Raw genomic sequence first — 13,953 nt, 5'->3', positions numbered from 1 at the left:
AGGAAGATGATTGGGATCCAGCCAACCTCTGGCTGGATCAGGTCTATAGTGGCATTTCTGAGACAGTCTGCCTATCCCCATTTTGCCCACAGCCTGGTGGCCCTGAGGAACCCCAGACTTGCCTGTGAGGTAACTAGTGGTCTCACTGGGCTGCCAGGACCCCATTGAACAATGAGTCCATAAGATGTGTGTGAATAAACATATGCATGCATACTCACAATTCCAAAGAAATACCTGCATTCATCAAGTTTTCTTATAAGGTGGACCTGACATCTTACCTTAACAGGGCACAAACATTATTCAACACTTTGATGCCACAGAATTCATAAAAGTCCAGAAGGCATGTGGGAGGAATGTGGTGATATGGTGAAAAGTCTGTATTTGCTTGGCAAACTGTTGTGGCCGTGAAATCCTAAATAGCGTGACTTATAGGTTCCCCATTTCATTGGCAGCAGCGATAGTAGCAATACAGATTTAGAAAGAGAGTTATTACTGCAAAATATTTTATTGCTTTTTGCAAAGTACACCACAATTATCTCTTGAGTGAGACTAAACCACCATAAGACGTTGCTCAACTGGTTTTGAAAAAGAACGTGAAGCTCACTAATTTAGGCCTAACTTCCCATCTGGTAATACAGATACAAATACGAAAACAAGAAAGTAAAGTTGGATTAAAATATGAATAAAAGAGTGAAATTTTGAAGTATGGGTTGGGGTTTCTTAAAGGTCCTTCAAACTTATACCATTGAAATCCTTTTCCTCTTTTTTACCTCATTTCCATGGTAGCTTCGAGATCTCCGATCCAAGATGCTTTCGAAAGAAGTTTCCTGTCAAGAATTGAAAGCTGAAGTGGAAAACTACAAAGAAAACAATGCCAGGAAATCGTCTCTCCTCACCTCTCTGAGAGACAGAGTTCAGGAGCTAGAAGAAGACTCAGCAGCACTCTCCTCCTCTAAAATTAGGACAGAAATCACGGCTCACACCGCAATCAAGGAGAACCGGGAGTTAAAGAAGACAGTGGCAGAACTCGATGAAAAATTACAGTAAGGATATTTCAGGATATGGCTTAGTTGAGTTAGTGTTAAAATACTAGCTTCTGACAGCAGAGTTTACCCTTGAAGGTACTGGCATTTTGCATTATTTGGCCCTGAAACTCAATTCGAAAATTATATATATATATGTATTGTCCTCAAATATCTTTGGGGTCTTGAAGATTTTTCCCAAGCTCATTTCTAAATGTCACCAAGAGTCCAAACAAGGCCTCGTCCTAAGCATATTTATGTCCTACTGATTAGAGCTGCAAATGCTTATTTGTACAATATGGAAGATTTCCTCTAAGTGGACGTTTACCTGGAGGTGGTGGGCGGGCCCAGAGGGAGGTGTTTATTCAGAAGCTAGTTATAAAAATACCCCAGAAGCCCAGACCACCTCGAACACTCTTCGTTAGGTTTTATTGCCAGTTTTTGCAGAGAATTCATGAAATTGAGGTTTTCCACACTTAGTTCTGGCCAAAGGTGATTATTGAGACAAAACTGGAACTAGTGGTTCCTAAAATGTGCTTTTATAATTCTATGTATAACTTAGATAACTTTATTAATAAGATACTTGATATTTATTTTACTTATTCTATCTCAAAAAAAAAAAAAAAAGCTCATGCTTCCAGCTCCTGTCTTTTTTCTTTCCTTCCACTTACAGCAAAACTCCCTAAAATATTTATATATAATCGCTGTCTCAATTTCTCTCCTCTCTCCTCTCTTGGATCTGCTCCACTGAAACCACTCGTTAAAGTGACTGGTGACCGCACACTGCAAATTAAATGATCAGTCGTTATTTTACTTGACCTTTCAATATATCACTCGCAGTTGGTCTCTCCCTGAACCACTTTCTGCTCTTGGCTTCCCAGACACTACACAAGCCTGCTTTTTATCTTAACCTTTCCAGCTGCTGTCATCGTCTCTTGCTGTTTCCTCCCCTTCTCCTTGACTTCCAAATGTTGGAGTGCCCCGGGGCTCGGTCCTTGAACCGCTCCTCGTTTCTGTCTAACTTCACTCTCTCGGTGATCTCATCTAGTCGTATGACTTTCAGTCTGGTCTAAATGCTAGTGACTCCCACATTTCTAAATCTAGCCTGGATCTCTTCCCAGAACGCAAGACCCACGCATCTTACTACCTACCAGACATCTCCACTTGGACGTCCAACAGGCATCTCAAACTTGACCTATCCCAAACAGCTCCCGATGTTTCCACATCTCATTTAATGGTAGTTTCATTCTTCTAGTTGAGCAGGTGAAACATCGTGGTAATTATCCTTAGCTCTGTTTCTCTGTCACACTCCATGTCTGATCCTTCACCAAAGTCCATCGCGTCTACCTTCAAAATAAATGTAAATTTTGACTGCTTCCCATTGCCACCCTCATGGCCACTAACCTGGTCCAAGCCAGATTATTCCAACAGCCCCGTAAGTGTTTTTCCTCTTCTGCCTCTGCCCCCTGCAGCCAAAGTGATGCTGTTAAAACACAAATTCGGTCATATCAGCCCTCTGCTCAGGGCCTTCCAATGACTTCCCATCTGACTCGGAATAAAGAGTGGTTTCTGTGACCTAAATGGCTCATCCTGACCTGGTTTGCTTCCATCACCTCTCTTCTTTTTTCCATTCCAGCTCACTGGCTCCTTTGCTGCCCCTTGAACATACCAGGTGTGATCCTACCTCAGGACTTTTGCACTTGCTCTTCCTTTGCCTGGAAAGCTCGTCCCCCAGTTATTACATGGCTGCCTCTCTGCTTCTGTTACGTCTTCACTGAAAAGTCACTTTCTCAGTCAGAGTTTCCATGAGTAACTACAGCTAAAAGTTTACTCGCTCACCACAAATATTTCCTTCCCTCTTTCCTGCTTAGTTTTTTCTCTCCAGCCCTTTTATAACATGCTACACATTTTACATACAATAAGATTTTGATATTGTCCTTCTTCCCAACTAGAATGTAGGCTCTGTGAAGGCAGGGATGTTTATCTGCTTTGTTTATTACTATATCTTTAATACCTTTGATAGGGCCTGGTGCATAGTAAGTGCCCAATAAATATTTATTAAGTAAATGAATAATAAAAATCATACATACTCGTAAAATAATTTAAAAAAATATGGAAAAGTGCCAAAAAGAAATTAAAATTACTCAAAACCTGGTGATTCCATAAAAGCTTGAGTTAACATTTTGTTGAACAGATTTTAAGAATATTGCACACAAATGACATCATGTAATGAATGATTTTACTGAATAATATGTTGTAGATATTTTGAAAAGTCATTCACTATATCATTTTAATGGCCCATGATATCCTATTGCTTGAAATATCATAATTCACTTGTTCCCTTTGCTATTTCCTATAAGGACTTAGGTTACTTATGCAAAAAATGATAAACCAATCTGTAATGAATATCTAGGTATATTCATATTTTCACATTTATGTGATTATGTTTTAGGATAGATTCCTGGAAATTTGTTGGGTCAAAGTGAAATGAAAATAGAAGTGGAAAGAGTTTAAAGAACCTTGGAATGGAGAAGTAAGATTGAAATCTTGGGATTGGAATTATAAATGTTAATCAGAACTATAGCATTTGCTGTGTCGTCCATGAGTCAGAGAACAAATATTACCTTTCATATGCTGAAAATAAGAGCTTAAAGATATATTGATGTTGGTCTTTTATTGTTATACATTTTTCTAAATAGAAATATGATATGTTTTTGAGTATATGCAATTATATGCTTTGTTAATCTTTGAATAGAGTGAAAGAATTTGCAGTAAACACTCAACATGTTAAAAAGGGAAAGCAATAATCACGTTTATTATCTAGGGTACTGAAAAAATGATACCAAATTACCAAAATGATTCTAATTTGCCTTTAAAATATGTCCATTTTTTGATGATCTAAAAGCATTAGAAATAGACCCTGCTATTTTAGCAAACCTATCGGAGATTTGAAATAAAATATTCAGAGCGGGGCATAAATAAGTGATTTTCCTTGATTGGGCCATTCCAACACTCTTTGAAAACTCTGGGTGTATGCAGACTATAATGAGCTTTGCTGGTGATTGAACACCTCTTTTCCAGAGGTGGGAACAACTCGTGCTCTTGATGCATTTTTTTTTTATAGTTATGCTTGACCATGAACCAGGGAATGCCTAACTAACCCTTATCGATCACTGTATAGCATTGGAAAATAAAAGGAAGCATGGTCTCCTAAAACTAATGTAGTAGCACTGTCCGCCTTTATGGGGCCCAACAGAGACCCATGACTATATGGATCCATGTGTGATCTAGAGACCTTCCTGCCACTTCGGCAGATCCTGGAAGATCGGGGACAGGCGGCAAAGAGTCTGTCTCCCTCGCTGTTACTAGATCTAAGATGCCATGAAGATGTTGCTACATTTCTGTGAAGTGTCAGTGCCCAGAATTGCTTCCAGGTTTTTCCATCTCTTACAGGGCTTGCGCGACAATGATGTGCTCTGTGTCTGGGAAGCTGTGTTGTGTTGAAAATGATGATTAGTTATTCCTCGCCGAGAGCTTGAGTTCTGAACTTCGTTTGGTGAATGTTAATCTTCTATGGTGTTAAAACTTGACTCATTTCTTATTTGCTTGATAGAAAGTGTTTAAAGGAAAATGAGAAGAATATGAATCAAATCTCAACGAATTGCAGGAAACGTGAGGAATTTCTAGCGCAACTTCATGACTGCTTAGATCCAAACAAGGAAAATGGAGCGGCGTCAGAAGAAGACTTCGTTCTGAAGGTGTTTGTATGCGAGTTAAAGAGCCCACATCTTCAGTGTCCTTCTGACACGTGCCATGAAAGCAAGAGCTGTGGCTGAGTCTAGGGGTGGCAGGAGAATGGGACTTTGGCCCAAATGTAGCATTAATATACTGTATGACCTGGGACAAACCATATCACCTCTCTGAGCCTCAATTCCAAGATCCTTTCTAGCGTTATTTGGGATTAATTGTCCTCTAGATTAATTGTTTCGTCTAAAATATATTTAGCTTGTCAATATAATTATTCGTTTTAATGATGTATTTTAGGAAGATGTTTGTTTGTTTGTTTTGGTTATAGACAGAAATACACACATACCCAACCAAAAACAAAACCAACTGTGTGTCATATTGGGGATACTTATTGAATATAAGGTTAAGATTAATTCTAAAGTACTTTTTAATTTTACATTGGAACCAAATAATGAAAATCCTACTTTAATGGTAGGTTGCCATTAAGATGGAAATTAGTTATATCAACTGAATAATTCACGTGGCCCATAGTGACTCATCAGGGCACCTGAAAGTGTTTGAGCGCTCACCACATCTTTGTCATCCACACACCTTTTGTATCCTTGCTTCCTGATGGGTTTCCATGCAGTCGTTCTTAAAGGCCACTTCTCAGTTGTTTATTAGGAAGTTTCCCAGGAACTCTCTGAAAGCTGCAGAATGGTTTCATCTTACTTCTGGAAGTGTTGACTTCACCGATGGGTTTTGGTAGCTGAGGCCTAGATCTGTCTGATACCCTTGAGGGTGCCAGATGCGTCTTCTCCTCCTCCTTGTTGCTAATATGTGACCAGGAGCCTGGCTGTCAAAGTCGACAGTATAGTTTGGGGGCTTGCCTTTAAAGCCAAGTGGTGGGGAAAAGAAGAGGGAATTCAGAAGCTCCTTCCTTTACGACATGCTTTCCCACATCAGGGACAATCTGCAGATGCTAATCTGTGTGTTGATACTATATTAATCATCCCTTTTTATTTTCTGTATTTCTAACCTTTGACATCTGGGGCCTTGCTGACCCAGGAGGGACGGCCGCTCCCAGGGTCAGCCAATTCCTAGAAATGACTCTCCTTGGAGCAAACCAACTAACCCAGAACCCACACCCCAAACACTTCTTCTATCAGGCTTTCACACTCTGGGCCACTAGCCAGCTGCCCTGATCACCCCAGGGCCAGGTACCAGACACCTAGGGACAGCTCCTACACTACAGAGCCTGCTGAAATTATTCGAACTAGCCAATCCCAAACCTGCTTACGCTGCCTCACCCATTACTTCCTGTGGAATACACAATTTCCCCTTGCTCCTTCTGTCTCCTGACTGACCCTGGTGCTCCCCGTGTGGCCCTGCATGGCATGGGTGCCCCTCCTCTTGGGAACTGTGAGTAACAGACTATCTTTGCAGTGGCAACTGTCTCCTGATCTGTTGGCCTCATCATATCTGAATGATAATAGAACTTGCATTTGAAAACACATACTAGGACCCTAGAGCTTTAGCATCCCCATCACTTGAACAGGAACCTATCTTAAAAGAAAATCACTGGCCAAGAGCAAGAAAGCTGCTGTCTTGATCAGCACTCACTAAGTGTTCCCCTGAGAAGTGGACCAAAGCCACTCCTTTAATTTCAAAGCCATTTCTTCACTTTCATAGCCATCATAAACACAAGGGTCCACACTCCCAAGGAAACTTGGTGGAAAAGAGGCATTCCTAAGAACTTGTTTGACAGTCATTCACTTCTCAAATACTTCGGGAGTGATGACTGCATGCTTGGCACTGTCTGGGTGCCGAGGATACAGCAGGGAGTGAGACGAGACTTAGTCTGTGCCCTGCTAGAGCTTTCGTTATCGTGGGGTAAAGATGGAGAGGAAAGAAACAAATATCTAATATTATCCCCCATGGTGAAAGGTGCAACAAAGAAAAACAAATCAGGCTACGGGGACAGAGAGCAAAGCCGGTAGGAGGCTGGGACTCCAGCTTAGGCAGACTGGCTGAAGAGTGCCCTTTGAGGGGGGGACTCACGAAGGATGTTAGGGAGTGAGCACGCATATATGAGGAAAAGTGTTCAGGAGAGAGGGAACAGCCCTAAGTTGGAGCAGGGCACCCTGTTGGCACCATGAAGATGAACGGTTTGTCACTTTTACAGAGAGTTGTAACAGAAACGGGGAAATTCAGGTCTTCCTATAGCGTCCCCTGGCCTTACAGAGTGAACTTGTCTGCATGGCTGGTTCCCTGCTGCCAAGGAGCCTGGTTTGTTTTCCCTCCTTGTAAATCTTACATATCTTACTAATGCTCCTGCTTGACAATTCAAATGCATAGCATAGAGAGCGAGAGTCCTGCTAACCCCAATGATAACCACTGTTTGAGCATGTTATCCAGGATTTTTCTTTGCTTATATTAATTAGAGAGTTTTTTTTTTCTGGTGAGGAAGATTGGCCCTGAGTTAACATCTGTGCCAATCTTCTTCTATTGTATGTAGGATGCTGCCACTGCATGGCTTGATGAGCAAGTTGTCTGTAGGACCGTGCCTGGGATCAGAACCTGGGGACCCCAGGCTGCCAAAGCGTAGCATGTGAAATTAACCACTACATCACTGGGCGGCCCTGGGATTTTTTTTTTTTTTTAAAGAGAGTCTTGTCTTCTTCTCTGTCTTTCCCCCACCCACCTCAGCCATGTAGCACCTTGCACACAGCTGGTGCTGGCCGACGTGGCGTGAATAGAACTCCCTCGCTCCCTCACCTGCCGTAACCTCTGTAGAACATTGCTTCTTGATTATTTAGCAGCCAGAGCCTGCTGATGCTTGTTCTGTTGGAAAGCTTTTGGTTGAACTCTCATCATTGTTACTTTGTGGCTGGCTACCTTTTGATTAGTTTTAATTTGGCTGCCAGGTTTGCACATAACGACAGTGTTTAGAAACTGCCTTTGAAAATGTGATCTTTTGAGTGGATGGCGGGATGGTGCTTTCATTGTTTTCATATGAAAATGAAGTCAATGAGGTATATAGATCAGAGTTGCTTAGAGAAAGTGGGGCGAAATTGTTGATTTTTATGGGATGGCTGTAATTGCTTTCTCTTCAGCTTAGAGAGCTGTGCAAGGAAAATGCATTCATGAAAGGACAAATTGTTACTCTTGAAGAGACTATAAATGTCCATGAGATGGAGGCAAAAGCTAGCAGAGAAACGATCCTGAGGCTGGTTTCAGAAGTAAACAGAGAGCAGAAAAAAGCGGCCTCCTGTATTGAAGAGAAAGATAAGCTGAACCAGGTACAGTATGCGAAGTGTGTGTGCATCTGTGATCATGTTTATGGAGCAGAAATTGAAAAGGAGATGTGGGTGAGCACACCAGCATCACTGACCACAGTTTCAAAAGGCTGCTCTCCGCAGGAGGGCTGGGGGCAGCCTGGGGTTCAGTGACTTCAAGAGGCCACCTGACACATAGTTTTTCTAATTAGAAAAAAAGAAATACAAAACACTTAAAAGTAAACAGTTTGTAAAGAATATGTCTTACTTTTGTTCAACTTTAAGGATTTCTTTTTTCAATTATTTTATAAAGGTCATATTGGTTTATAACATTGTGTATTTCCAGGTGTACATTATTATATATCAGTTTCTGTATAGACTGCATCGTGCTCACCACCATTAGTCTAGCTTTTATCTGTTACTGTGCATATGTGCCACTTTACCCCTTTTGTGGACCCCCAACCCCCTTCCCTTCTGGTAACCACTAATCTGTTCTCTTTGTCCATGTGTGTATTTATCTTCCACATATGAGTGAAATCGTACGGTGTTTGCCTTTCTCTGTCTGGCTTATTTTGCTTAACATAATACCCTCAAGGCCCATCCATGTTGTTGCAAATGGGACGATTTTGTCTTTTTTTAAATAGCTGAGTAGTACTCCATTGTGTTTACATACCACATCGTCTTTATCCATTCATCCGTTGATGGGCGCTTGGGTTGCTTCCACGTCTTGGCTATCGTGAATAATGCTGCAATGAACATAGGGGTGAATAAATCTCTTTCAATTGTTGATTTCATGTTCTTCAGCTAAAACCCAGTGGTGGGATAGCTGGATCATATGGTATTTCTATTTTTAATTTTTTGAGAAATCTCTATACTGTTTTCCATAGTGGCTGCACCAGTTTGCCTTCCCATCAGCAGTGTATGAGGGTTCTCTTTTCTCCACATCCTCCTCCAACACTTGTTATTTTTTGTCTTGTTAATTGTAGCCATTCTGACAGGTGTAAGGTGATATCTCATTGTAATTTTGATTTGCATTTCCCTAGTAATTAGTGATGTTGAACATCTTTTCATATACTTGTTGGCCATCTGTGTATCTTCTTTGGAAAAACGTCTGTTCAGATCCTCTGCCCATTTTTTTTTTATTGAGGTTATGATAGTTTACAGCATTGTGAAATTTCAGTTGTACATTATCATTTGTCAGTCATCTTATCAGTGCACCCCTTCATCTTTGTGCCCACCCCCCACCTGCCTTCCCTCTGGTAACCACTAATCTGTTCTCTTTGTCCATGTGTTTGTTTATCTTCCACATATGAGTGGAGTCATACAGGGTTTGTCTTTCTCTATCTGGCTTATTTTGCTTAACGTAATACCCTCAAGGGCCATCCATGTTGTTGTGAATGGGATGATTTTGTCATTTTTTATGGCTGAGTAGTATTCCATTGTGTGTGTATGTGTATATATACACACATCTTTATACGGTCATTAGTTGACGGGCACTTAGGTTGCTTCCATGTCTTGGCTATTGTGAATAATGCTGCAATGAACATAGGGGTACATGAGTCTCTTTGAATTGCTGATTTCAAGTTCTTTGTATAGATACCCAGTAGTGGAATGGCTGGGTCGTATGGTAGTTCTATTTTTAACTTTTTGAGAAATCTTCATACTGTTTTCCATAGTGGCTGCACCAGTTTGCATTCTCTCCAGCAGTGTATGAGGGTCCCCTTTTCTCCACATCCTCTCCAACATTTGTTATTTTTTTGTCTTGGTTATTATAGCCATTCTAACGGGCGTAAGATGATGTCTTAGCGTAGTTTTGGTTTGCATTTCCTTGATGATCAGTGAGGGTGAGCATCTTTTCATGTGCCTACTGGCCATCCATATACCTTCTTTGGAGAAATGTCTGTTCATATCCCTTGCCCATTTTTTGATCGGATTGTTTGATTTTTTGTTGTTGAGTTGTGTGAGTTCTTTGTATATTATGGAGATTAACCCTTTGTTGGATATATGATTTGCAAATATTTTTTCCCAATTAGTGGGTTGTCTTTTCATTTTGATCTTGTTTTCCCTTGCCTTGTAGAAGACCTTTAGTCTGATGAAGTCCCACTTGTTTATTCTTTCTATTGTTTCCCTTGTCCAAGAAGACATGGTGTCCAAAAAGATCCTTTTAAAACTGACGTCAAAGAGTGTTCTGCCTATATTTTCTTCTAGAAGTCTTATGGTTTCAGATCTTGCCTTTAAGTCTTTGATCCATTTTGAGTTTATTTTTGTGACTGGCATAAGAGAATGGTCTATTTTCATTCTTTTACATGTGGCTGTCCTGTTTTCCCAAGTTGAAGAGACTTTCCTTTCTCCATTGTATGTTCTCAGCCTCTTTGTTAAAGATTGGCTGTCTGTAGATGTGTGGTTTTATTTCAGGGCTTCAAATTCCATTTCATCGATTTATGTGTCTTTTTTTGTGTCAGTATCATGCTGTTTTGGTTACTATAGCTTTGTAGCATATTTTGAAGTCAGGGATTGTGATGCCTCCAGCTTTGTTCTTTTTTCTCAGGATTGCTTTGGCTATTTGGGGTATTTTGTTGTTCCATATAAATTTTAGGATTCTTTTTTCTATTTCTGTGAAGAATGTCATTGGGATTCTGGTTGGAATTGCATTGAATCTGTAGATTGCTTTAGGTAGTATGGACATTTTAACTATGTTTATTCTTCCAATCCATGAGCATGGAATATCTTTCCATTTCTTTATGTCTTCTTCAATTTCTTTCAATGATGTTTTCTAGTTTTCAGTGTATAGATTTTTCACCTCCTTGGTTGAATTTATTCCTAAATATTTTATTCTTTTTGTTGCAGTTGTTAATGGGATTATATTCTTGACTTCTCTTTATGTTTGTTCATTGTTAGTGTATAGAAATGCTGTTGATTTTTGTAAGGTGATTTTTTACCCTGCAACTTTGCTATGGTTGTTGATTATATCTAATAGTTTTATGATGGATTCTTTGGGGTTTTCTATATGTAGAATCATGCCATCCACAAGCAGCAAGAGTTTCACTTTTTCCTTTCCAATTTGGATACCTTTTATTTCTCTTTCTATTTCTTTGGCCTAATTGCTCTGGCCAAAACCTCCAGTACTATGTTGAACAGGAGTGGTAAGAGTGGGCACCCTTGTCTGGTTCCTGTTCTCAGAGGGATGGCTTTCAGTTTTTCACCATTGAATATGATGTTGGCTGTGGGTTTGTCATATACGACCTTTATCAAGTTGAGTTACTTTCCTTCTATGCCCATTTTATTCAGAGTTTTTATCATTAATGGATGTTGGATCTTGTCAAATGCTTTCTCTGCATCTATCGAGATGAACACGTGGTTTGTCTTCTTCCTTTTGTTAACGTGGTGTATCTCATTGATTGATTTGCGGATGTTGAGGCATCCCCGTGTCCCTGGAATAAATCCCATTTGATCACTGTGTATGATCCTTTTAATGTATTGCTGTATTCTGTTTGCCGATATTCTGTTCAGGATTTTTGCGTCTATGTTCATCAGCTATATTGGCCTGTAATTTTCCTTCTTTGTGTTGTCCTTGTCTGGTTTTGGTATCAGGGTGATATTGGCCTCATAGAATGAGTTAGGAAGTGTTCTGACTCCTTCAATTTTTTGAAATAGTTTGAGAAGGATAGATATTAAATCTTTGAATGTTTGATGGAATTCTCTAGAGAAGCCTTCTGGTCTTTGACTTTTGTTTTGGGGGAAGTTTTTGATTACTGTCTCGATGTCTTGTGATTGGTCTATTCAGATTCTCTATTTCTTCTTGATTCAGTTTTGGGAGGTTGTATGAGTGTAAGAATTTCTCCATTTCTTCTAGGTTATCCAATTTGTTGCCGTGTAGTTTTTCATAGTATTCTCTTATAATCTGTTGTGTTTTTGTGGTATCTATTGTAATTTCTCCTCTTTCATTTCTGACTTTATTTATTTGAGCCTTCTCTCTTTTTTCTTAGTGAGTCTGGCTAAGAGTTTGTCAATTTTGTTTATCTTCTCAAAGAATAAGTTCTTAGTGTCATTGATCTTGTCTACTGTTTTTTTTTTAAACCCTCTATTTCATTTATTTCTGCTCTAATGTTTATTATTTCCCTCCTTCTGCTGACTTTGGGCTTTGTTTGTTCTTCTTTTTCTAGTTCTATTAGGTATAGTTTAAGGTTAATTATTTGATATTTTTCTTGTTTGTTGAGGTGGGCCTGTATTTCTCTAAATTTCCCTCTTATAACCACTTTTGCTGCATCCCACAAGAGGTTGTATGCTCTATTTTCATTTTCCCCACAGGTATTTTTAAATTTATCCTTTGATTTCTTCATTAATCTAATGGTTGTTTAGTTTCCATATATTTGTGGCTTTCCTGGATTTTTTTCTTGTACTTGATTTCTAGTTTCATAGCATTGTGGTTGGAAAAGATGCTTAATATGATTTCAATATTCTTAAATTTATTAAGGCTTTCCTTGTTTCCCAGCATTTTGTCTACCTTTAAGAATGTTCCATGTGTACTCGAGAAGAATGTGTATTCTGCCGTTGTTGGATGGAATGTTCTATGTGTATCCATTAAGTCCATCTGGTCTAGTGTTTCATTTAAGGCCACTGTTTCCTTGTTGAATTTGTGTCTGGGTTATCTATCCCTTGACGTCAGTGGGGTATTGAGGTCCTGTACTATTATTGGGTTGCTGTGAATTTCTCCCTTTAGGTCTGTTAATAGTTGCTTTATATACTTTGGTGCTCCTGTGTTAGGTGCATATATTAATAAGTGTTATTTTCTCTTGGTGTAATGTCCCTTTTATCATTATATACTGCCTCTGTTTGTCTCTCATTTTCTTTTTTATCTTGAAGTCTGCTTTGTCTGATATAAGGATGGCTTGTGCCTGGTTTCTTTTGCTTGCTATTTGCTTGGAGTATCATCTTCCATCCTTTCACTCTGAGCCTCTGTTTGTCTTTAGAGCTGAGATGTATTTCCTGGAGGCAGAATATTCTTGGGTCTTGTTTTTTGATCCATCCAGCCACTCTGTGTCTTTTGATTGGAGAATTCAATCCATTGACATTTAGAGTGATTATTGATATTTGAGGGCTTAAAACTGCCATTTTATCTCTTATTTTCCAGTTGTTCTATATTTTCCTTTTTCTCTTCCCTTGTATTTCTGACAGCCATTTCAGTTTTATGGTTTTCTGTGATGGTTTTCTCTTTATTTAGGATTTGTGGCTGTATTCTGACTCTTTGTTTAGTGTTTACCATGAAGTTTGTATAAAAGATCTCATAGCTGAGGTAGTCCATTTTCTGATAGCCTCTTATCTCCATTAGCCTAAGCAGATTGCATCCCTTTCCTCTTCCCCTTCTGAGCTATTGTTGCAACAAATTCTTCTTTTTTCTCTTGTGAGTTTGTGACTAAATCGAAGTGTGTATAGTTATTTTGATGCTTTCTTTCCCTTTATCGTCTATGTTATTAGTAAGTGTTTGATAAACTATTATGATGGAGAGCTTCAATTTTCTGATTTTGTCTGTCTATTTATCTTCTTGCTCTAAGCTCTGTAAACCTTTGCCTTTTGTTTCAGGTAGGAGGGCTTCCTTCATCATATGTTGTACAGGAGGTCTAGTGGTGATGAACTCCCTCAGCTTTGTTTATCTGGGAAAGCTATTATTTCTCCATTGTATCTGAAAGAGAATTTCACTGGATAGAGTATTCTTGGCTGAAAGTTTTTGTCTTGCAGTATTTTGAATATATCATTCCATTCTTTCCTAGCTTTTAAGGTTTCTGCTGAGAAATCCACTGAAAGCCTGATAGGGGCTCCTTTGTAGGTTATTTTTTTCTGCCTTGCTACTCTTAATGTTTTTTCTTTGTCCTTGATTTTTGACAGTTTTACTATTATATACCTTGGAGAAGGTCTTTTTGCATTGATGT

The 13,953-nt window shown here is 39.3% G+C and overlaps 1 protein-coding gene across 1 annotated transcript in view; it reads left to right on the top strand.

The window, feature by feature from the left end:
* The window catches only part of CCDC170 (coiled-coil domain containing 170), a 90,423-nt gene that overhangs the window by 28,746 nt on the left and 47,724 nt on the right, over positions 1-13,953 (top strand). Inside the window, exons 3-5 of the mRNA XM_001494446.6 lie at positions 787-1,043; positions 4,636-4,780; positions 7,865-8,050. Coding sequence (XP_001494496.4) covers positions 787-1,043; positions 4,636-4,780; positions 7,865-8,050 — 588 coding nt within the window. The remainder of the gene's footprint in view (positions 1-786; positions 1,044-4,635; positions 4,781-7,864; positions 8,051-13,953) is intronic.

The sequence above is a fragment of the Equus caballus genome, chromosome 31 (assembly GCF_041296265.1).
Source record: "Equus caballus isolate H_3958 breed thoroughbred chromosome 31, TB-T2T, whole genome shotgun sequence".
Classification (NCBI taxonomy): domain Eukaryota; kingdom Metazoa; phylum Chordata; class Mammalia; order Perissodactyla; family Equidae; genus Equus; species Equus caballus.
Note: the sequence above shows the minus strand (reverse complement) of the source record. Positions and strands in the feature narration are given on the sequence as shown.